Raw genomic sequence first — 23770 nt, 5'->3', positions numbered from 1 at the left:
TGAAAATTTTCCTTTGTTGAAGCTTAAGACTGGACATGAACCCCCTGAACTCGGTGAACTTACAATCACAGTAAGGATTCAGCCTGACTGAATGCCACGATGCATGCACTAATCTACAGGTCACTGTGGAATTAAATGCAATCACATGAACTTAGATCCCTGAAGGAGGCCAGCAAGTCAGGGGCCAGCTGACAAACTAGCAAAGGGAATGTCTCAGGACTCTGCGGCAGTCACGCTCACGCTCCCCGAAGGCATCTTTAAAGTCAGAAAACAACCTCATATTAGCTGGTAAATGAAGCAACTGTAGTATTCATCAATAAAGGGCTGTGTTCACATGAACAGCCCTCTTTTGGTCACAGCCCAAGGCACATCACATGCACAGTATACATTCACAACAAAAGATGATCCTATACACAGCTGATTGTTCAAGTCTTTTTTCATTACTGTGATGAATTTGTGTGAAAATTTCCTGCCAGTGGGCTGCAAAATATCCAGCTGAACTAACTAAATGGGAGTCATGTGAAATGACAACTGCTTAAGAAATTCTTCCGTTTTGAAAGTTAAAGAGGCAGAAAAAACAAGCGGAAAACTATAAAACTACAAAATGCTTTAATGTTTTTATTAGTTCAGCAGTGTTTGAGAATCTATGTCACTATTTTAACATTGATATGTTAAAATATATATAAAGAAACAAGTTTTTTTTTTTTTTTTTAAATTTTGAAATCATGTTCTGCCTTTCCAGGGAAGCCACTGAGACTTATTTCTACTGTTTTTTGGGTTTGTTTGTTTTTTAAATCTGGAGTGGAAAGTGTAAAAACGGCAGAAAAGTCAACTCCAGCTTTTCAATAAAATGCATTGCAATATCATTTCAGGTGATTTCAAAAGTAGTTCTGCTTTTCTAGCTGAGATTTAGGTGTGCTGTCTGAATCACAATAATCGCAGACATAATGGCTGGTTTCTTAGTTTTAGTTTTGCCATCTAGTTTATTTGGTGGTTATAGTTTGTTTTTATTCACTGTTTCAGTTTATTCTGCCTCGCGTGTGTTTCTCGTGTCTTAAGTATAAATCTGTGTTAGGTGTTCTCATGTTCAAGAGCTAGTTTGTCTTGTGTGCTTATTATTCAGTTTTGCCTCCCATAATTGTGTTTCACTGATTGCTTGCACCCAGGTATTCTCCACAGCTGTACTCACTTCTTCTAAGTAGCCTGTGTGTACAACAACCCTCAGGTTTAATGTGTTTTGTTGGTGTTTTCTCTCTGAAAATGTTGCCAATACATTTTTATTTTGCTCACATGTTTTCCTTTCTTGCAGATATAGTTCCCTGTTGGATTTTCTTTGTTTTTCTTTGTACTATGCTGTCAGACAAAAGGTCATCAAATGCACATACAAGCTTCCATTTTGTCTGTGTGTCACAGTGATGTCACAGAAAGGTGGATGACAAAATCTGGATGAGCCCTACTCCAGACTTCTGGTGGTCTACAAGTGAAAGTTATTTACTTTTGCTTTGTTATCTGTAAAACTTAATGCACATATAAGAGTGGCATTATTTTTCTAATGACATCTCAAACATGTGACTTTTTTTAATGAATCACTGATATATATATATATATATATATAATGTACTTCTTTACACTTAAAGAAAGTTGTTTTATTATTGTTTTGCTCACTAGCTATTTGCCAAACTGTATTGAAACTATGAAAAGTGTGATGTAAACTGGAAACAGAGACTGTTCATCTTCAGACAGTAAATGGTGAGACTGCAGAAAAGTCAGCATCTTTTAAGCAAACTTTAGGAGCACCAATCTCCTAGTGACCTATCCATCCATCTTTGCTGATCACACATCCCAGCATCTATTCACCAAAAAGTGTGGCGTGCATGTATGTGTGTGTGCGTGTGTTGCCTCATCTTTGCATATTAAGGTGGATACTCACAAATTTGTGAAAGATTTCATATCTCAAGTGTCCAATTTTCTTGCTTAAATAAAGGTAAAATAAATCAAGTGTCTTCCAGAGGTCAAAATAAATCCCAAAACAAATAATTTTACAACCTATTCGAACACGATGTGCTGAGAAACAACAAAGGTACCCAGGATTTATCTTGTTACTACTGTGATTCTTACATTTGCCAGGTAGTCCCTCTCCCAGGCTCGGCTGACTCCCCAGTCTTTTCTCTCTCCGCTCAGAGCCGTCATAGCTGCCACTTTGGCCCGAACTTCCAGCATGTCAGACGGCGGGATGTTTTTCACGATCTGCCTTGCCCACCACCTGACACCGAGGGATGAGAACAAGACAGCATGCCATGAGGGTGGATATTACTTCAAAGGCCCAAAGAAAGAAAAGTTGGAGGAACAGCTTTAAGTTAGAGTCAGATAAAGGATAAAAATCAGTGATCCAAAACTCACTCAATCACACAGCCAAACACTGACTCGACTTATTCTGCAGCTACTGAGAATTTAGTGACCTTAAGAGATGAGTTGATTTCAACACATGTGCTTAAATGTACAGGATGGTACAGGATGCCATCCTGTACCTCCTACACAGAGCCCACTCACACCTGGATGGGGGAAAAGGCACGGTCAGGATCCTGTTTCTTGACTTTTCCAATGCCTTTAATACCATCCGGCCCTGTATGCTTCAAGAAAAACTGAACAGGATGGAGGTGGACCCCTGCCTGGTGGCTTGGATCTCCGACTACCTCACCGACAGACCACAGTACGTCAGGCTGAAGGACATCACGTCTGACACAGTGGTCAGCAGCACAGGAGCACCACAGGGAACTGTGCTGTCCCCTCTTCTCTTCACCCTGTACACCTCTGACTTCTGCTACAACTCTGAATTATGCCACATTCAGAAGTTTGCAGACGACACGGCCATCATGGGGTGTATCTGGGATGATCAGGAAGAGGAGTACAGAAGTCTGGTGAGGAACTTTGTCGCATGGAGTCACACAAACCACCTGCAACTCAACACCTCAAAGACTAAGGAACTGGTTGTGGACTTCGGGAGGTCCAGAGAAGGTCCACTGCCGGTTCAGATAGAGGGGGAGGAGGTGGAGGTGGTCAACAAGTACAAGTACCTCGGGCTGTGGGTGGACAATAAACTGGACTGGTCATGCAACACAGAGCACCTGTATAAAAAAGCCCAAAGCCGACTGTACTTCCTCAGGAGGCTGAGGTCTTTTAACATCTGCAGGAAGCTCCTGAGGATGTTTTACCAGTCGGTGGTTGCTGGAGTACTTTTCTATGCTGTGGTGTGCTGGGGGAGCAGCACAGCAAAGAAGGACTCATCCAGGCTGGAGAAACTGATCAGGAGGGCTAGCTCTGTGGTCGGCATGAAGCTGGACACTCTGGTGACAGTGGCAGAGAAAAGGACATTAAAGAAACTGATGGACATTATGGACAATGCCAGACATCCTCTGCACACGGCCATTAACAACCAGAAGAGTCTGTTCAGTGACAGGTTGCTTCTCCCAAAGACAAGAACTAACAGACTTAAAAACTCCTTTGTCCCACACGCCATCAGACTGTTTAACTCCTCCCTGGAGGGGAGAGGGAGGGGAAACAGGAGGACAAAGGAGGGGGGAACAACTAAGCTGTAGTGCCTCTTCACCTCACTGTGCAATACCTTTTGTGCAATACTTTTGTAAATAGTCAACGGTGCAATAGACTCAATACTTGAAATGTGCAATTCACTTGTATTTTATTTTTTATTCATATTTATTCTATTTATCCCCTTCGTATATTTTATTTATATTGTCTCTGTATTTATATATATATATATATATATATATATATATATATATATATATATATATATATATATATATATATATGTGTGTGTGTATATATATATGTGTGTGTGTATATATATATATATATTCTGTAACTCTGTAACTTCTGTCGGTGCTGTGCTTTTTTGGAAATCGAATTTCCCAGAGGAACCCACCCGAGGGATTAATAAAGTTCTATCTAATCTAATCTAATCTAATCTAAAAAAGAAACCAGATTTTTGCACACTTTACAAAATGAAGATGAAAGAGATGGAGGAAGAAAGCAGGCAGGGTAGAGAAGAGGTGGAGAGAGTGGTGGGGGAGACGAAGTGAGGATAAAGAGGTAAGGATGAAGAAGAAGGAGTAAGACTTTAACCCTAATGGATAGAATTAGGATTAGGTTAGGGTTTGGCACTTAGTTCAGATAGTTAAACCTAGGGTTAAGAGGCTTGAATATGTATAACTCTATGTGCAGTCGGGCGGGCAGCAGTCACTTTATGGGAAACACTGCTAACAGAGAATAAATTCCAGCTAAAATATTGAACCACTTATCCAAACAACTTCAAACTTGGGGCTGTTCTTCCTCAAACCCCAGAAAAGATCCACCAAGTCTGAAGTGGATCAAAAGAACGGCAAAGAACAGACAGATGAATCACTCTCGCATCTGTGAATTCAGGCTTTAGCCAGCAGCCACTTCGCTTAGCTTAACAAAAAGGCTGTAAACAAGTAGAAGGGCTGTTTCTCAATATCTTTAAACGTTAATACTTTACTAACCTCTAAAACTAATCCACTAATTCGAAAGTTACATCTCTTTTGTTTCATCTGTAATAAAGTCTCTAAAGTGTTTCACATCTAAGCAGCAACCTCTGGGGATGAACAATGAAGCCAACATGAAAATCCCCAAAGCGGCGTTTCCTAAAACTGCCACTTCAGCTTGGCTCCAAAATCAAGTCAATCCCCAGAGACAACGATTTGATAACACCCAAGTTTAAAACTGTGTGACTGTGCATCATGTTGGTAGGGTTCCCATGGATGCAGTAAGGATGGACACTGCTTCTTTTGGCTGAGCTTTTATTAAATATATAATGACACAGCATAATATGTCAGTCTATGTAATGTAAAATATCCTTAGTATTTCACAGACCACACAGAGTTGCATATTTTTATGTGCTCTGACCTGCGATGCAGCATGACTGTGATGCTGTGAAACTGCGACAGTGCTGCAGGCGGCGTCGGCCACTCCAAGCTCTTCCCATAGTCGGCCATAGTTCGCACATTAGCAAACCTCCGCTCCACCTCCCAGAAGTGTGCCTTGACCTTGTAGCGCTTATAGCAGCCCATGATGGCATAGATGGCCCTCATCCGCCGGCACCTTGCACGAGCTAGAGTCCCGCGCCACACCTGTGGGTCAGGTTAAAAAAACAACAACAAAGGGGCGTGTGAAAGAGACAAAACAAGAGAAAAATTATTGCCTCTGCATCCCACAGCACTTAAGACAAACTTTTCCTCCGGTTAGAGTTCCAGATTTCTCTGCAGTTATAAAGTAGGTCAGAGGAAAGAGAAAAGAGAAGGGTATTTCATTGAGCAAGCGAAGTAATTGACTTTAATGCAGCTGCGCTCTGGATTGCATTAATTATCCCAATTATTGTTACAGGAAATTAGGATTCAAGCTGGCAGATGAATTTCAGTCAAACATAACCAAGAGCCACATATTCATGAGACTGAGACAAACTGCAGTTTCTATTCTGATACCTTGAAGCCTGGTGGAAAAAACACTGCATGTTATTAACTTCAACACACCATCTGAACTGTTCCTGATGCTGAATTAGATGTCAAACTATCACATCAATGGATCTTTAAAATTAAACATTAAACCAGCTGTGAAGCATGGTGACACTTGCATGCCTCACCTTTTGCAGGAAAGTCACCAGGATGGGGATGAGGTGGTTTCTCTCCTGCTCCAGTGTGAAGAGAGACCGCGGCGTTCTCACAAACAGCTTTGTTTGGCCGTACGCAACGTCGTCCTGGAAACCGTGCTGGATGACGATGGCCTCCACAGCTTCCCTGTCTGACGCCATCAGGTGGTTTGGCCAGGTGTACTCGCACGTCATTTTATACCTGAACAACATTCAGCAAGAATCAGAGACGATGATCACATAAGTGTTTGCAGTCTGACCTCAAACTTGGGTAGAGACAGTTGATGTCAGTGAACATCACTAACTCTGCTACCTGAGAACGTGAGTTTCCAAGCAGTTTCCAAGTGTCAGATTGAGGGATCAATATCAGAAGCATAACCGAGAGAATTTTCATCGTCACTGTGATTTTGACATTTGCACATTTTTGTGCACCATGAACTCTCAACGAGGGTCAGACTTTATCCAGATGCCTTCTGTGATATCCAGAGGCATCGGAGGGCAGATATCTTAATTTATGGTATTAGAGTCAAGTGTAGCTTTGATTAAAATTGGAGAAAACATTGTGACCACACCAAAATAACATTCTGACATTGTCCATGTTTTTCTTCCTTTCATTGGCTCTCATTAAAAAATTTTAAAATCTGTATTTAATTACTTACATGGCCATGCTTCTGCCACATCTGTTGAGACCTTATTCTAATGTAGCACTTTCTGCTCCCAGACAATTTTGTAACTTTAACTTTGACATTTGCTATCGTGCCATTGTGCACCTGCTGACAGGCCGTTAAAGAAAAACTCAGGAGTTTATGAGTAACACAATCACACTTGAGCTTTCCAATCTCCAGATCGGGCTCACTGCTACTTCCTCCTCTTCCCAAAAATCCAAAAATGGAATTCAACTTGAAGGTTTGCTATTTTGAAACTGTGGAGGAGATTCAGCAGATGGTCAGAACAGGACTTTAATCCTAAAATAGCTAGGGTGCTTGCAGTGGTGCAGAATTACACAAGAAGACAACCCTGAAGGGAAAGCAACCACAGTATAAATGCTGAACATAGTCTGACAACTGAAGCCATAAACTTTTTCTTTTTAATTACCACCAGGGGGCGATCCCTCTAGCTCCCAAAAAAAACTTCCAGTCCTGTGGAAGTCTGCCCTCCACTTTCTTGTGATGGGACCTCTAAACACTGTCCTGATGGCTAATGACTCATTTTCTAGTTTCAGGTCATACTAATTAAATTATGGTCATTATAATGACTTGTCCAACACGTAGCGACTTCAAAAAATACAAAACATATCATGCATAAACCAGGCTGGTAATGTTGGTAATGTGTTTTTTCTTTTAGCTAACTTTTTGACACACCTTAAATGTTAACTTTAGGTCTTTTTAGTCGTGTTAGGTTTTGTTAAAACAGGCACCAATTGGCAAATAGTCTAAATCTCTTGGGTAGTACTATTTACATAAATGTGTGCCGTCTTTTTAAGGTTTCAGATCAAAGTACATTTTGGGTAAGAAAAGTTACTTTTTTAAACTTTTTAACACATTTTACTCATGGTGTTACACTCCGCTGCTGAAGAGACCACTTCACTAGACCGTAATCACGTTGTCTTACCTCTGCAGGAAGCGAGCATAGAGCTGCCTGTAGGCAAAGCCCGCCCTGCGTACCCTCACGTTCTCCAGCAGGCCAAGGTAGGCCACCTGGTGCTGGCAGCGGGCGTCATCAAACAACACCGGTGACTTCATTTCGTTGGGCTTTATACATCGCACATAGTATGGCTCCTGCAAAATAGAACAAGTTGTTCAGCTGGCATGGTGTGAGCTTTCTTTGGCTGTATTTCAACAAGCCTGTTTGCATTTTCAATAAAGTGTTACATCACTGGTGACACAGCAACACTGCATTTAGACTGATACTCTGAATGTATTTTTTCATAACACTCTTGTTTTATCACCTGCACAAACTTGAACAGGTCTTTGATTTTTCTCAGTGTTCGCGTCACCGCTGCGGTCATCACTGTGCGAGTAAATAAACTGAACTCAGCTTGTAAACTGTCAATGAGCTGCACCACAGCCAAGCTGCAAAACTGGCAAACTGAGTTCAGTGACCTTAATCAGACTTGCAGAATGTTTCAACAAACGCCACAGTGAGCAGCTGAGCCTCACAACAGCCCAGCCCCGCGCAGCTACTCGCTAGCAGCACGTCGAGCTGCACTTTAGATGAAGCAGGGTCATGGCTGGATGCCTGAACCTTGACAGTTATAGCGGGGATGCACTACATCCTGTCAAAGAACTGGCTGTTGTGTTTTCACTGATTTAACCGCTCTGTCCATTAAAGACAAATAAGGCGAAGCACTTTCTGACACCAAACACTGATCCCTGTGCAGGCTTTGCCTGGAGTTTCGACTCAGCTCGGCAGCAGTTTGAGAAAATGTCAGAAAATGAAGGCTGAGAGGAAATGAAGTGGGAAGCCTGAGCACAGGTGCTTCAGTACTGCTGCTGAAGAAAACTGTCTGCTCTTTCAACGTGACCTACAGCAAAAAAAACCCTTCAGGCATGCGAGTTTACTTTCATTTCACCTCAGCCACATCATGACGAGATGCTACAGCAGCCCGGAAGCAGGCCATCCAAAAATAACAGCAAGAAATGTCAGACTTCAGTCAGTGAGATGAGGCCAGGCGAGGTGAGGTGCATACTTTATGTACCACCTCCATCTCCTTCTCCTCCTCAGCACCCTCTAAACGCCACAAAAAGACAGATAGGATCAGGACAACTTAGAAACACTGCTACTCCCTGACACCACAAGGAACAGACTGCGATGTATACATGTAAATGCTACACCTCTTCTTCCTCTTCCGATGTTTATTATGCACTATCCAAAGGAGACATCACACAAACACATTGGGAGTCTCAGAATAGTCTGTGAGTCATGCAGACTTACAGGGACCAGAACCGCCTATAACTGGTGCAGAGCATCAGTACAGACAGCAGAGTAAACTGGGGAGATGATCTACGCTGGCACTAAACACAAACTCTGACACAGAAATATAAACAAATCTGTAGGTTTCCAGAGTAATTGATTTGACTTCAATTCATGTTCTACAAAATCAAAGCACAGAAGCAAAACCAAAATAAATGCTCCACTGGACTCAATCTTTCATATGTTTTTTGCTAGATTAAAATCTGTAACCTATATAAACAAATGTGTTATGTGTTTATGAAAACAGCATATAAAAAACACAAACCATAGAATTATAGGCTGACTGTAAAGCTAATCAGACAGTCATTCCACAAAGCTAAATCAGGAAGTAGCTAAATCCAATCATGATGGAAGAAAGAAGTCTACTAAAATCCTCTAAAGCTAACAAGCTTAGAGCAACTGTGTAATAGGGTAACTACCTAGACAGTAATGCTAAATAATGAAAGAAAGGCATATGAAATTTTACCTGATAAGACTGGCATGTAGCTTAGCTAAAGCTAAAATGATTGATTCAAATATATCCTTTCTTACTTTTAATTAAATTATATCTTAGTAACTTATCTAATGATTTGAGGAAAAGGCATTTTGCCTATTTCTAAAGTTAGCAAGCTTATAGAAACTCGGTAACTGGGTAGAAACTAGGTAGCTAAGCTAAATAAAGCAAGAAAAGGCTAATTAAATGCAAGCTTGTGATTAGCTACCTACATTAGCTTTAGCTGAAGCTAAACTAAACTGAACAATATTACGAGAATCATTTTTATGCTATCTTTTTTAGTGAGATTTTATTTTGGTAATTTAACCAAGGTTTGAGCCAAAAACTAAATTTCTCACTAACTCACTAATTGGGTATCTATGGAAGCCCGTTTCCGCCACTAAAAAAAAAAAAAAAGGATCCATAACTCAAAATTTCGAGTTATTTTCTCGAAATTTCGAGTTATTTTCTCGAAATTTCGAGTTATTATCTCGAAATTTTGACATATTAACTCAAAATTTTGAGAAAAGCAACTCGAAATTTCGAGTTAGCGCTGCCAATCAGTAATCTACGTGAATGACGTCATTTCCATGTTACCCGGAAGCTGAAGCCCTCAGCTACAAATGCTACAGCTAAGCTACCGGTATTACATCCAGTCGTGAATGCACAGATTGCTGAGTGTTTTCAGCCTGGCTTCACAAATGATGAAATCCCTGTGTTATTAGCTGAATCACATGGTGTTACTATCAGCAAACATACTTTAATTTGTTGGGATCCGTTTTTGAGTGCGCGGTCCTGCGCCATATGCTTCCGTGTAACAAGAAAGCGACCTCATTCACGTATATTTTTGATTGGCAGAGCTAACTCGAAATTTTGAGAAAAGTAACTCGAAATTTCGAGTTATATTTCTCGAAATTTCGAGAAAATAACTCGAAATTTCGAGTTATGGATACTAGCTTTTTTTTTTTTTTTAGTGGCGGAAACGGGCTTCCATAGTTATCTAACTACACAGCTAAGCTAAATAAAATGAGATATGCAGCTGGTGATATGACCACTTTGTTTTAGTTAAAGCTAAATCTAAACTGAACAAATCCCCCTTAACTGGTTTGTGCCTTTTAATAAAGTGACATTTTGGTAGTTCTAATAATTGAGAAAAAACAATTAAACTCATCTAAAGCTAACAAGACTACATTAATAAGTAGATGGCTGCACTATAAAAAAGAGAACTATTTGAAATATCATCTGGTGAGACATCCACCTACAGTATATGTGTTCAAAAGTACTGGGTCACCTACACATTAAACCTACAAGAGCTGGCCATGGAAACTATACCATGAAGCTCCCAGTGCACAGTTTTTGTGCTGATGTTAATGCCAGAGGAGGTCTACGGGACTTTTAAGAGCTATGCTACATTGTGACTGAGCTCTTGTAGTTCCTAAACACCACAGATATTGTGGGATATCTAAGAGGAAAGACATTTCACTAACTGATGGCATCTTACTACAATACCACACACAAATTCAGCGAGCCCTTTAGAATGACTCAGTACATTTCCAATAAATGGGGAAATCCAACTAAGTCAAATTCTGGCTTGAATGAACTGACTGGTGCTACAACCTAAAAGTTTCATTATATTTTCAGTATAAAAGCAAATACTTTACTGTAACCGTAATGGATGCCACAAGTCATTTTAGACCATTTACCATTTTGGCTTCACACCAAACTACTAACATTTATTAGCAGTTATCTTACACAATCACATGCTATCAAGGTAGCACAAGGTAGGAAAAGGTACCGTTATAAAGTCTTAACCATCCAATCAACACACTTTTGCAAAACGCTGTTATTATTTTAGCCATTTAACATCAATCATGTACTGTCTCATGGCAGCTCTCTAAGTAGACGGAGTGGTAGCGATTAAAATAATTATCTTAACACCGACATAAAGCAGCAGTATTATGGATTAACATATTTACAAACTAGTTTAGAAATCAGTTTTCTCAACTTTAATGCTTCTTCATTTACTACTCTTTGACTGTGTGGACATCAAACGTGCATTAATTAGCTGAAAATACATCCACAGCCTCCCACTGGGGTTAAGAGAAGAAACGAGGAAGTCGATCATAAGCAGAAACTACTAACCTTGCACGCCAGTTTATCAACCAAAGCCACAATGGAGTTCTTGAACAGGGTGGCAGCAGTCAAAGGCCGCTTGGTGACCTCTGTGATGCTCAGATGTCCATCTGGCCACATCTCTTTTAGGACTGGATTGGCACTATGAGAAGCAAGAAAGCGGGGTAAAGAGTAAAGAAAGGACACCATTAACTAGGCTAGCAGAGGAGGGATGTGCAGACTGAGGGAAGAAGAAACTCATATATACACATGACCCAGTTAATGAACTGTCAAGAGCATTATGATGCTGGGAAAAACTGTCAGTGATGCTTGTGTTTGGCACCTGTTGTACATAAGGCGCTTGAAGTCTTGGAAAAGCAGGTCCTTGTTCTTGTCCAAAAAGCCCTCGACGGAATATCTGCAACAGATGTAGAGAGGGTGATATGAGAGTAATTATTTAGTAATGAGAGGGCGGCCCCATTGATGAGTATTTGGAGTGAACAATAACAATCAAGATGCTAAAGTTACACAAAAGTCAGACTAAAATAGCAATAGAGTTTAAAGAGTAAGTGTCTGCCACTCAAAGGGTCGCTATCATTAACTGCACTCTCTGCTACTAATGACTCACAGACCTCCGGCAAAGGATTAGAGCAAGAGTCATGCTGCTTAGTCAATTTACAAATTAGGTACATGGTCAAATTCTCCTCATGGCTCGCGTTTAGATAAAATGAACTGTCTACAAACTAATCTGTCTGCCTTTTTTTTTTCCCTCCACAAACTGCTCAGTTGGTTTTGATGAGGCATCAGTGGGAGGTCACGGGCACATTGTAAGGCACAGTTACATAAGCTGTCCAGCTCCGGGGGATGAGCCTGCTGTAGTGTAAGCATTGCCTCATAAAAACCTCTCCCTCGTATTCACAGTGTAACAATACGATGCACAGTGTGGATGCATTTCTGACTTTAAAGAATGCATTCCTTTTATTGGACTGTGCACATATCCTGTAAATGAGAAGCTTTAAAACCAGTAAAAGCAGCAAAACAAAAATGTATACAAATATTCCCCTAAAATTACATTTTTTTTAAACTACATTATATATATAGGGGTTTTCTACTGTTATCACCCAGTTACAGGACTTTGGACTATAATCCATATTAACATACTCACAACAATGACACGTTTGGGGTACTTTTGGGTTCAGTGTCTCACTAAAGGACACATATGTATGCTGACTATCACAAGCTGGGACCCAGTCACCAACTTCCTGATTACTGCAGGACTTGTTTTACCTTCAACTGCTAAACCACTGGTTCTCAAACGTTCTCTGTCTTTCCCCACTTGAGGTGGCTGTAGCTCTGAAGGCAGAGGCAGGTCATCTACTAATTGGAAGGTTGGTGGTTCAATCCCTGCCATGCCAAAGTATCCTTGTACAAGACACTGAACCCTGAGTTGCACTCTGATGTGTTCACTGGAGTGTGAATGTTATATAGAAAAGCACAAATGTGAGTGAATGAAAGCGTTATATAAGCACCAGTCCATTTAGAAGCCAAAAAACCCTGAAACATCTGCATTTTTATCCAATTATTAACAATAATAAAGTATTCAACATGAATTTTACTTTCAATAAAGGCCTCCCCAATGGCTTCAGAATACTCTTGTTTATGTTAAATTAGCTTCCCTTCATATTCAGTCCAATGCCAGAGCAAATTAGCCAGTGTCTGGTCTCATTTGCACTGTTTCTTGGGGGGCATATGAGGGCAAAAACGTCCATATTTGGAGTCTGGAAAGGCTGATGCTGGACAGAATTATTTCACTGCATACTCTAGCATCCTAAGTTCAAGGCCAACATGTCACAGATTTCCATAATAGACAGTGTAAAAGTTGGACATAGCCTCCAGATCTTAGAAGGGATGCCAACGTGGAAGTGCCTTAAATCTGTATTTTAATGGCCACCAGGGGGCGATACCTGTGGCTCCAAAGAGACTTCCAGGCCTATAGAAGTCAAAGGGGAAATGGTCAAGGATTCGTTAACAACTTATCAGTGCCTATGACAGATGTGTCTCCTTGGCTCTCAGAAGTCAGTATAACCTGATCAGATTTCTTGGAGGCTCGCTGAAGTAAGACAGTGTAAAAAAAAAAAGTGAGGGTTCAGGACCCACAACAAGAAGCCACAGCACTTATTTACAAGCATAGGAAAGCTGTTGCGACAGAGCAGACAGGAGAGGACAGGCAAAGACCAAGGCAGCTGGTCTCCAGAGACACGACAATGATTTAGAGGAATGTATATTAAAGTATGAAGGTCAAGGCTGATGCAAGGAGACCGCTGAGTGGCACAAGGTGAAAGGCAGCACATATGGGGAGAGTCAGGTGACAAAGATGTGAGATGCCTGCAATATAAAGCTGTAGAGTAGGAATATATGAAACTGTATATCTTTCCTGAAAGTGCTGCATGTGCAGGCTGAAATTCTGCAGGGATTTAAAAGCGCGGATAGCAATGAGAGCTAGGTGAGTGTTGCAGAACAGAAGCAGGAGAAAAGGAAACAGGATGAGAAAAGGAGGAGAGAACAAAGTAGGTCAAAGCTTCTGATACTGGTGGTTTGGTGAGAGTGGAGAAAGGGGGGGCCAGCGGGTGGTGAGGAAGAGGGTATATTTAGCTAGAGTAAGGAAAGACTGAGACGGGATGGGATGGGACAGGGGATGGTGCCACCAGGAAGCAATATACGAGAGGTGACAGCTCAGCTGGAGAGACCCCGTCGTGGCCCTGAGGTGATCAGGGGCCGGATGATGGGGACACGTAGTGACAGGGACAGCCATCTGTCATGACTTACTGCAGGTCTGTGACACACGCTCTTATCCAGCCCGTCATATTACCGCTGGCAGGACCCTGACGACATGGTTTTTCTAGGATGCTCATGACTAAACAATTAAACAAACATAACATTCAATAATTTAACCCTCTCTGACTCAGCTTACGTGTGTGTTTTTTCTCTGACAGCGCAGTGGTCTGGCGATCAAAATTAATCTGCTTATCTTTCCATCGTCTAGCCCTAACCCTAATGTCCAGAAGAAAAGGAGGTTTTATGAGCGTTAGAAGTTAACAGGGAGTTAGACAGTTGAATTTTACACAAAACTGTGTTCTGACTGAAGTATTTGTATAAAATCAAAAACATACAGCACTGCTTTAGCTTTAGACATAAACAAGGATGAAAAACTAAATACGTGGAACATTTGGCAGGTTAGTGAAGTTGGCCTAGTTGCCTGGTACTTCTGTACTATCTGTTTATCACTGTCTAACTGGCTAATTTCATCCAATCAGATCAACGAACCACTCGACATAGAGAGCTAGATGCAGCTGAAAGGGAGTGAGCGGTCAGTCCGTTAGCATGTTGTAAGATGTTTCTTTGTAAGCAAAATCTTCATTTAAAAAGCACCCGCAGGCAATGAAAAGAACTTCAAAAAGTTCTTGACTAACACTCATGTTGATCAACCAACTGTCACAATATTTTTGATTAAGTGGTCTCAAACTTTTTCTTTTGGGTTTGCATTAAAAAAAAGCATAAATTTGTGAAATAATTAAAATTAATAGAGTAATTCTTAAAAGAGTCTTGTTAGTTACAATCCTAATTAATATAAAAAATAATAAAATGAACAGCTACTTGGACATTACTGCATCAGTAATAATAACATTTTGTCTCATATACTACATCACTACTACAAGAACCTTTTCTTTTATGCATTTCAGGGGAATAGAAACACCATTGCTAACTGTGGGTGAGAGCGATCCTGAGCTGATGCATGAAATTGTCCTGTGTTTCTGTGTGTGTTTGACATCCTGTTAGCCTGGATTTCCCAGAGTCACAGAACCTCAATAAACCTCCTTCAGTAGTCTTTGATTACTGCTGCTGTATCACACAGAGACGAAATTGTCTCATCAGTTGGCTCCATCTCTCCTCATCCTCCTCCACTTGCGTGTTCCCTTGACATATTAATGTCCTTCCCTCTCTAGATTGAGGGCAGTACACGTGAGCTGTGGGGATCCAAAGCCACGGTGGCTGACTGCTGGCCAGGGGCCTCATCTGGCCGCTGCAGTGTTTAAATCCCGATAAGGAAATGGAGCAGTGATGGAGAAGGAAGCTGAGAAAAGTGTTTCTTCTTTAGTCTGTGTGTCATAAACCAAGCAACCACTAACATCAATGAAAAATAAATTCAACTTTCGGAGCAGGCTAAAAGCTAAAAAGCTCAATATGCATATATCAGTTTTATAGCCATACATGTGATTTATGATGTCATCTGTCCTATAAATTGTTTTCTAGCAGCTCAGAACGCCTCCTGTTTGACTTTGGTAAAGTACACATTTGTAAGCCGCTGCCAGGGTAACTATAGCTCTTTTTTAAAAAGTTTTTAATTTTTAGATTTAGCCTACTTTTACAAGTATAATTTATCTGTGCATTTACTACAGGGTCACGGTTGCAGGGGCATGTGTAGATACCCAGACCTCCTTATTAAAGGCCACCTCATCCAGCGTGACATTCAAAGCCTGACATTATTAACGTTATTTCCCCAGTGTCCCGGGTCTTCCAGAAGGCCATCTCCTAGTTGGACTTGCCCAAAATGTCTCGCATAGGAGGCATCTAAAAGGCATCCTAGTCATATATCTGAATCACCATACCTGCCTCCTTTCAAGGTGGAGGAGTAGAACTTCTTCCTGGGAGAGCCCAGACAGTTTTAACTGCTTTTTTCTGCTTCAGTGTTACGTTCAGAGTGTTTTTGCTATAATGATAAAGGCTGATATAAGCAAGTTTTCAGAACATAACTTACAAACACTTGACTCATAGTCATGTTTACCCTCCAGTCTCAATAAACATAAGCAAAACTGTCTCACAATCCTGTCTATATTCAAAAATGTCACTAAAACAAAACGCGCTTTTTAAAAATCTTTACTATCTCTACTTACCTTTTATTAACATTCATTAAAATATCTTATTTTTCACATGTGGTTTTGATTTTTTGTTTAGTTTTAGTGAACTAAAACAACCTTTGTCACTACAACAAAGACGATATCAGTAATGAACGGTTGTCTGTCTCTCTGTATTAGCCCTGTGATAGACTGATGATCTCTACCCCGCCTCTGTCTCCACACGACAGCTGGAACAGACTTCAGCACTCCGGTGACTTCAAACTACATATGTGGTCAAGAAAATGAATAGATGGAATTTATTCTATGTGTTGTAAAACATATATTTTAAATTATACGTGATTTAAAATTTGACATATAAAATATTAGCAGTTTGGAAGCTTTTGGACATGAATATCCACTGATCCTGTTGAAAATCATGTCTTTCCAGCTCTTGTAAGCAGATGTGTGCGTGTCCTCTCCATGCCACTACATTGCCCTGTTTATGTGCAGAGTAGTGTCCTACTCACATATGTATATGTGACTTCTGAACCCTGCTGTCATCTGTGGAAACATCCACTGTCCATACAATTATACATTAAGTGGATATGAAAAGTGACGACATCTTTCCAGGATTGCACAGATTTTGGTTAACATGGGAATTTACTACATATTCTGCTCAGTAAAGCTGTCACTCTGGACCGCTGGAGCCCAAATGATGTCATTGCCATGAGCTGACCTCCTTTAATAGGATTTTATGGCTTACACTCGTGAACTCAAGCACAGCAGCCTGTCATTATTTTTTCTCCACAGAGAATCCTTGGACTGAAAAACATGACAACAAACAGTGCAAAATGTAGCGACTCACGTGACGTCTCCGGCATAGTGGCGAATACGGAAGTGTTTCTGAAAGTCCATGCTTTTGTCAGTGGGGCTGAGCTGGAAACAAGAGAGGACAATGTGAGTGAAATATGATCTATTTAACTCAATTACAGACATCTTCAGACTCAACTTTACGAGGAGTTTTGGAGATCCTGCACTTCATAAAGCATCTCATATCTGGAGCAAACCTAAAAGGAAAAATGTTGGAGAAACTCTGCTCTCTAGTGGTAAAACCTCAAAACTGCACCTGTTCTCTTAGGTAACTATGGGTGTTTTTATTCTCCTCTATATTTAAATTAAAAAAAAAATTGTATTGTGCAAAATTCTCAAACCGCCTCTCATTTCTTCACATTTTGAACAATGAGAGACAAGATCATTGATTTACTGAAACATGCAGACATGAATACAAACACAGTATATAAGAAAAAGCCCCAAACCCTGACACACCTTAAATCGCGTTTTACAGATGGCCGTTGACCCTCTCTGTACACAGTGATAAAAATTTGGACCAGAAATTTCAAATCCGGTCTCATCACTCCGTAACACCTGCTAACACTGATTTTCACTCCAGCTCTGATGTAATTTGGCATACCTCAGCCTTTTCTCCCCGTTTCCCTTCCTTAAGAGTGCCATCTTGAGCGCCACCCTTCTATTTCTGATGAGGCTTCAGTGAACAGTGGATGACTGAACTGAAGGGCCAGATGCATCTCTTAGGTTCTGTGTCAGGTCTTTGCTGTTTTTATGTCTGATTTCCTGACAGGACTTTCAGATACTGTTCATTTGATTTTAGGACTGTCACTTCCTCTTTATCTCCACTTGTTAGTTTTCCTCAGTTTCTTAATGACAGAGTGCACACCATGCTGAGTTATGCATGATAACTTTTCAAACAATAGTTCTTTGGGAATCAATCTCTTGGTACAAAAATATATTTTATGCCTGTCAAACTGTCATCTTTGGTATTTTTCATATATGCAATAAAGAAATGCAAATAGACTGTTTTTGCACCAGGCTGCTAATAAGCACCCACAGATATATTTTAAAATTGGTTCTTTGCTAAGTTGTCTGTGTAAAGACAATACCAATTGAAGACCGTTGACCCCTTACCCTTGAGTTAGGTGCCTTTTATCCTTGAATGATGTATAAGTCAGTGTCAGTAGCTTAACAAACAGTAAAACAAATGGTCAGGTAAAAGGACTGGACTGGAAATGAGTGAAAAAGCAGCCAATGTCCAAAGTAAAACATATGAAGGACCTTCAGACAGTCTAAAGAACTGTTGTTCAACAATTCCATTAAATATTGTGACTGGTTAAATTATACGTCCACGTAAATGGACATTTCAAGTCTTTCAAGGCTCAGCACTGCCTTCCATTTACTAATATCTGCCTGAAAGAAGATTTCATCTCATTTATTGATTCTGACTAGTGTGGATTTGTCTCAACCTTTATCCAATAAATTGCTTCACTGGCTTTACTGGTTTTGTTTTTACGTGTTTACAATCCACCCTTCCCCAAAATGAGCAAAACTCAATTTATTTTAGGTTGTAGCATTTCCACTGCTTTACTTCGGTGCTTCTAACCTACAAAAGGCAAATATTAGCATTTCCATTTTGGCAAATGATCAGATTTCTTCCTTCTTTTGCCTTTTAGGTTTACTGTAAGTCTGATGAGAAGATGTTGAAAATAAAACCACTTCCTTCCCAGTTAATTCTGAAAGTTCGAGATCCTGTTTTTAAACCACTTTGTGTTAAAAACATTTAAAGATCTTCTGCTTTTGTTGAGAAGCTTGATAACCTCATGTTATAATTCACAAAAACAAATACTTTTGTTATTGTGCACTGGCAGAAGTGCTAATGAAACCCAGTCATTATGAAAGCATCTTTCCAAGTATGAAGCAAATTTCTCCTAAACTTGCAAAATAATGCACTGGCTTTGGCAGAGGATGTGCTCTTTGAGTGCCCTTTTAATTGTGTGCTACTGTTAGAGAGTATAAGCTTATTTTCTAACCTTCGGGTCTAGTAAGGGAATCGTAGTGTAAATGTTACATCACATGAGGAGATGTAGTAATTAGTTCTGACCTTGCGGGAGGTGTAGTGGGGGTGCTGTGCCAGTTTGGTGTCCATGCTGTCCAAGCAGACTGTGTCAGTGACTTTTCCAACAGTGAGGCAAGCCTCATCCAGAATGGAGATGATGCCTTTGTGGGCCTGCTCCACCAGGTCGACAATGATCTGGTTGTTGAAGTATTCGATCTGCGCATAAAGAGCACGACTGTCAGTTCAAAGAAAGAACAGATTGGTTTGTGAATGAAGTGGTTGCTCTTGTTACTGCACGAGAATTTTGTTCTGTTTATGAGCTTTTGTGACAGATGTGTCCACATACAGCGAGTGTGTGGTTTCGGTCAGTTTCTTGATTTTGCAATGACACCCCCATACAAACAGATTCACAGATTGTTGTATATCTGATTTTAAAATAAACTACAAGTAATGAGAGTTAACACAACAAGAGACTAGCAGTGATGTCGTAATCAGAATCCAACAACATGTGGCAACAATAGGCAACATAAGAGTCAGCAATGCAAAGCTAAATGGTAACTTTTCTCAACTTTGAGGTGAGTGATTGAAGACACTACAAATGGGAGTGAAAGATGCTTATTGACATAAGAAAGTGTTTAAATGACATGAGAGGGTTACCTAAGCAACCAGGTGTCCACTAGTGAGCAGACAGGTCAGGGTTTTAAGCTCACACAAAACTCATGTCTTTTCACAAGACTTTAAATCCAAGACTCGATTAGAAGATTTTCAATTTGAAAATCAGTGATTTAAGAGTTTCCTTTTTGGATCAACATTATGAAGGATAGCTGTAGCTTCTGGAAGTGAAAAGTGAAGCCATTGGACAAGGGGGCGACTCATCTGGCTGCAGAAAGACTTCTTGCATAGGGGGAAAAGGTCCTTGGCTCACTTTGTCTGTGTCCTCAGTAAACACTTTGATGAAGACTTCAGTGGATAAATCATAAATAAAACATGAAGTTAATTTGTAATTTATGGACCTCATTAAAGTCAGAACTGAGAATTATTCAGGGTATGCTAATTTGCAAAAAAAAAATTTCTCACTGACAAGTCCAGTGTCCTCAGTTTCCCATTCAGATCAGTCCCTCATTTGAACTGACCAAACAGTGAGGGGCTGTTCTGGGTTTGGGGGACAGCAATGCTACATGGGTTATGTAAAAGTTAAAGCATAATTAAAACACAAATTTGAGATGGGATGGGAACCACTGAAGTTGATGTTGAATCCAAAATACACTTTTAATCTCTCAGCCTGACCTTTAGATACACATAGACACAACATTACACTTCAAAGTCAGAGTTGATGGGTAGTTTTGCATAGTTCACTGTAAAATTATGGCTATTTATCTCATACTGGGTTTTGATGCCCACTTCATCCCCTGTCTGAAATCCAGCTTTCCTCTGATTGGCTGCCTCTCTCAAACAGAAGGTTTAAACAGCAGGTGTGTGAGGCTTCAATGCAAGATCTGTTTAAGATGACCATATAAAGACATCTCCATATTTGAATCACAGAGACAAGGCGGGAGAAATCTGTCTGGCTCAGAGCATATCAAGTGGTCTGAAAGCTGACCTTTTGACCTTATTATTTGAAATTTTGTCATATTTCATATGAGCATCCACCACTGGAACCGGATATATAATACAAGATAAACAATGACAGGCCCACTTTGAGTAAGAACAAATATGGACGCAGCTGTTGTTGTGCAAGTGCTTGTGTTTGTGTGTTTTCCTCACATGTTGCCAGGTGATGCCTTCTCTCTGATATTCGTCTTGTTCCTGTCTGAGGATCAGCTCGATAAAAAGCTGCTGCAGCTTCTCGTTGCAATAATTGATGCAGAACTGCTCAAAGCTGGCCGAAAACAGCGGAACAAACACTTGAGCAACAACATCAACAATGACTAGTATTCACAAGAAAAGAGGGCGGATGTCAAAACACTGTTGTGACACCCACCTGTTGTTGTCAAAGATCTCAAAGCCATAGATATCCAGCACACCAATTACAGTGTTTTTCCCATGCAGCACTGGGTCGTAGTCTTTCACCTCAATGATGCTGTTGATGCGGCTGACGATCCAGCCGAAAAGCCTTTCATAGAGAGCCTGTAGGAGAGAAGGCAGAGCTTAAAAAAGGTCACAACTGTGACTATGATAAAAGGAAAACACGTTACTGTATGTTGTAAACATCTATATTCATCCTCAGTAGCCGTAACACCATTTAGCTTTACTGTTGAGCTATTTTGGGCCTGTTTCTGGCACCTTGGCAAAAGCATCCCGTCCAAAGCAGGCGTCCTGCTCTGTGTGCCCCTTCTCAATGACCTCGCCTCCTCCAGTGGCCACCGTGCGGTACAGGAGGCTCTTATTGACGCTCTCCGGGTCTGTGGCCGTCAGTTCTGAGATGTGGTTCACAACTTCTTGTCCCACAATATTAACGCTCTCACCATCGCTCTCAAATTGCATATTGCCCTGAAAAAGACACCATTCTATATCATTGGATGCTTCAAGTATATTGACCAATTTATGTTTTGCATGTATGTCAAGAAAAGTCATTAATCCGAGCTCTAAAATACCAAAAGCAGAATGGTGGCGAGGATCTGATAAACTGAGGTGATCTCTTCTTTTGAGAAGCCAATAACTTCCAGTGCGCTCAACACGGCTTTGTGGCTTGAGCGATCATTGTTGGAGGTCTGGAAAGCGAAGAGATCAAATAAAAATGCAAAATAAAACAAATGGGCTGCTGGGAATATTTTTCCAAATTATGCAAAAAATTTAAAAAAAGATTCATTTTAAAATTCAGACAGTTTAATTTATATCAGTTATTCAAACTTTTATTCACTCTTAAACTAAAACTCTCAAGATGATATACTCACAACAGTTTCCGCTCCCTCTTTGGTATAAACGTAAACAGCAGGATCATTCTGCAGGTGAAACGACTGCAGCATTTCATCAGAGCCTCCACGCAGCAGCTATGAAAACACAGCAAATATACCAGCTCAGCACCATTGTGACTGTACAACTGTGCAGGCATCACTGGGCAGGTGACATTTATTTGTGGAGGTTACATTGCACAGCCTGGTTATAGCTGCGGAGTGAATGTGTTCATGTGATAACTGCGATAACTGTTTTACAGCAGAAGTGCAGACTGCAGTTTACCTGATAGAACGAGTGGAAGTTCCTCTCACCTCCTTGCTGGTGCACCACCCTGGACTTGAACAGGAAAACAGATTATGGTAGCAAATAAAAAATGCTACCTAAGGTACTCTTACAGTGTTATACGATTACTCTGTGATGACGAAGCTTTTTCAAAAGTTACTTTCAGTTAGGTGCAGTTTCTGTAACCAATGTTAGGGTCATTCCTCAAAATGTGTTACACATTATTCTGTCGCATAATGAAAAATAATGCATTACTTTACTTATTCCTTAGAGGAGGAAAAAACCTTAAGACTACTCCATCCAACTCTTTCTTTAATTCAGGGTCACATGTGGGGCTATCCCGGGTGTCATCAGGTGAGAGGCAGGCAGACGGCCTGGACAGCTCAATAGCCCAAAATACCCCAAAAGAACAAGGTTAGACTCCCTAATTAAGCAAGAGCACACAGAGAGAACCCCAAAAGAATTTGAAACCTGGAACCTTCTTACTATGATTTAACAACTACCACTCTACATCCTATTAGTTTTCTGCTACTGTATTACACGACCTGTGTGACTGCCATATATCTGCAAACCTCAGACAATTAGCGTTAGCTGGAATATACATCCATACATGTTTTCTAAGGAGCTTGGAAAGAAAAGCAACCGGACTTTCTTTCCAAGCTCAGATCACCATCACCTGGATGACTGAGAACACAAACATCCATATATGTTCATATATGTTCTCAGACTAACTGAATATTAGAGTAAATGTATCCTAAATATATTTGGTCACTTTGAATGCAAAGCTGACAATAAATGCCTATCTGTGTCTGTTTGTTAGAATTTCTTCTCTTTTGTTCACTGACATTAAATGAAATATTTATCTGACAAACTCAACTTCTAACCTTAAAATTTAAAATTTAAAAATACCATTATACCTTTACTACATACTACATACAATTCCCCAAAGGTCAGAGCTCATTGGTTTAAGTTTTTGAGACAAAAAAAAGAAAGCTTTGGACGCTGAATCAAGTGGGTCAGTCCAAAAGGGAAATGTGAAAACAACACTAATCACTCAGAAAAATTAAACTTGGTGGTTGTTACATTTACACAATTCTAACTTGTAATTTTAAACAAAATAATTTCATGTTTATATGGTGAACGTAATTAAATCGTGTAGGATCTGCGTGAAATTCAACAACTTAATTTGTTCCAGTTGAGATGACATGATGCAGTCTAGTTGGAGTGGAGTGGTTAGCTGACTGGACTCATGAAGTGCACAGGTTCACATGAGACTTCAAACCACAGGAAAACCAAACTCACACTACGTAGATGCTATTGCTACTTACTGTGGTTTAACCTGTCAAGTACATAAATGTCAAGAAAATTCTGTATCAAGCCTTATAATCATAGCTTTCCTACTTATTTAAGTCTGGATTGACAGCCCGGCACAGTGGTTAGCACTGCAGCCTGGGCTCAAATCCAAATCCACAGTTTGGCTGAGTTTGCAGTGGGTTCTCTCTGAGTACTCTGGTTTCCTCCCACAGTTAAAAGTCATTAGTTAATTAGTT

The 23770-nt window shown here is 40.3% G+C and overlaps 1 protein-coding gene across 1 annotated transcript in view; it reads right to left on the bottom strand.

Moving 5' to 3' along the window:
• myo1g (myosin IG) overlaps nt 1–23770 on the bottom strand; it is a 65206-nt gene that overhangs the window by 32527 nt on the left and 8909 nt on the right. The window contains exons 5-18 of the mRNA XM_085446159.1: nt 22221–22274; nt 21938–22033; nt 21638–21754; nt 21327–21533; nt 21025–21170; nt 20808–20922; nt 19089–19259; nt 17001–17071; nt 11584–11658; nt 11271–11403; nt 7295–7461; nt 5678–5885; nt 4945–5168; nt 2119–2263 (exon numbers count right to left, since the gene is read on the bottom strand). Coding sequence (XP_085302285.1) covers nt 2119–2263; nt 4945–5168; nt 5678–5885; nt 7295–7461; nt 11271–11403; nt 11584–11658; nt 17001–17071; nt 19089–19259; nt 20808–20922; nt 21025–21170; nt 21327–21533; nt 21638–21754; nt 21938–22033; nt 22221–22274 — 1929 coding nt within the window. The remainder of the gene's footprint in view (nt 1–2118; nt 2264–4944; nt 5169–5677; nt 5886–7294; nt 7462–11270; nt 11404–11583; nt 11659–17000; nt 17072–19088; nt 19260–20807; nt 20923–21024; nt 21171–21326; nt 21534–21637; nt 21755–21937; nt 22034–22220; nt 22275–23770) is intronic.

This window comes from Copadichromis virginalis, linkage group LG22, assembly GCF_057382275.1.
Source record: "Copadichromis virginalis isolate Kocher_CV1m ecotype Utaka linkage group LG22, C_Virginalis_male_GT1.1, whole genome shotgun sequence".
Classification (NCBI taxonomy): Eukaryota; Metazoa; Chordata; class Actinopteri; order Cichliformes; family Cichlidae; genus Copadichromis; species Copadichromis virginalis.
Note: the sequence above shows the minus strand (reverse complement) of the source record. Positions and strands in the feature narration are given on the sequence as shown.